Genomic DNA, 1,309 nt, shown 5'->3' on the forward strand with positions numbered 1-1,309 from the left:
CCCCCTGCTCCCGGACCTCACCTCGTACAGCAGCAAAGTACTCATCAGCAGCACTCTGTAGCACACGTCGTCGGTCCAGTTCATGCCGTGGCAGTAGCTCCTGGATCACACATTCATTCTCAAGCTGCTGGTCACCATTTGCCACCACCGCCTCCGCCGCCGGGTCCTCTACCCCACCACCAACCTCCCCATCCTTCACCTGGTCACCAAGGTTTGCAAGCACAACACCAGCACGTTGTAAACTCGGCGCCTCCCCCCCCTCCGCCCCCGCCTTCCAACGTGATGGGCTCGGGGCATCACCCAGCCTCAGCACAAGGGTTACACCACCCCTCCCACCAAGGACCCCCCCATTTCCCTTCAAACACTCACACGAGCGTCTCCTCCTATTCCTCACAAGCCCCGCATCACACGGCGTTAGGACCTGGACCTCAACATCAGCCTGCTGGAACAGGACCTCATTGTCCGCTCCCTGGTCAGGGTCCTCACATCCAACCTCAAGGACCAAACAGCATCGCCACACCTACCGCCACGGGGTTCTGCCCTCACCCCGGCTCCGTCGCCCTTCCCCACGGCGTGCAAGGCCCGCAGCAGGCCTCGCCGGTGCCCGGACAGATCCCCATCCACAGAGCACAGGTGCCGCCCACTTTTCAGAACAATTACCATGGTTCGGGGTGGCACTAAAATGCATCCCTCTAATTCTAAACATTTTTTAAATGTTCTGTAATATAAACTGTGTATATTTCATATGTACCTGTTCAAGGTACTTTTTAAAGCTTGTACATGATACTTTGTATAAAAGCAAACACCAGTGCTCTTTCATTGTATTCTTTCCATTTTTTTGCTTTTTAAAATTCCTGAAAATGTGCTGTTAAGCCAGTATTAGGTATTTCTTTTTATTTTGTAAGTGAACATTCCAGCTGTTTTTTCTGGCAGTAGGTTTGATGCTGCATAATCTTTAAAATTTTATTGTTGCAGTTAAATTCATTTAGTGAATGTTTTCTATATTACTTTTATACATATGTAATTAAGTACACAGGCTAAGTGATGGCACTAACAATTTTTTTTTTTCATTTTCTTCTGTCAACAGTTCTTCGTGTGCATAGAGATAGAAAACAATGCAATACAAATTTTTATAGTTTTGGTGTGGACATGGCTTTCCGTTTCATCAGTTATTTGCGGAAATTGTAATTTAATGTATAGACTGTTTCTAATGTCTGACGAGTGCTGTAAATACTGTATTTCTTTTGCTTGTAAAATGGCTTAAAGCTTCTTTCATTTGATATAGTATTGTACATATAAGTCTCTTTTG

General features: G+C 46.1%; 1 protein-coding gene across 1 annotated transcript in view; it reads left to right on the top strand.

Annotated features, from left to right (window-relative positions):
* KMT2E (lysine (K)-specific methyltransferase 2E) overlaps positions 1–1,309 on the top strand; it is a 62,635-nt gene extending 61,326 nt beyond the window's left edge. The window contains exon 27 of the mRNA XM_009709047.1: positions 1–1,309. Coding sequence (XP_009707349.1) covers positions 1–681 — 681 coding nt within the window. The 3' untranslated portion in view covers positions 682–1,309.

The sequence above is a fragment of the Cariama cristata genome, unplaced genomic scaffold, assembly GCF_000690535.1.
Source record: "Cariama cristata isolate BGI_N322 unplaced genomic scaffold, ASM69053v1 scaffold1060, whole genome shotgun sequence".
In the NCBI taxonomy this organism is placed as follows: Eukaryota; Metazoa; Chordata; class Aves; order Cariamiformes; family Cariamidae; genus Cariama; species Cariama cristata.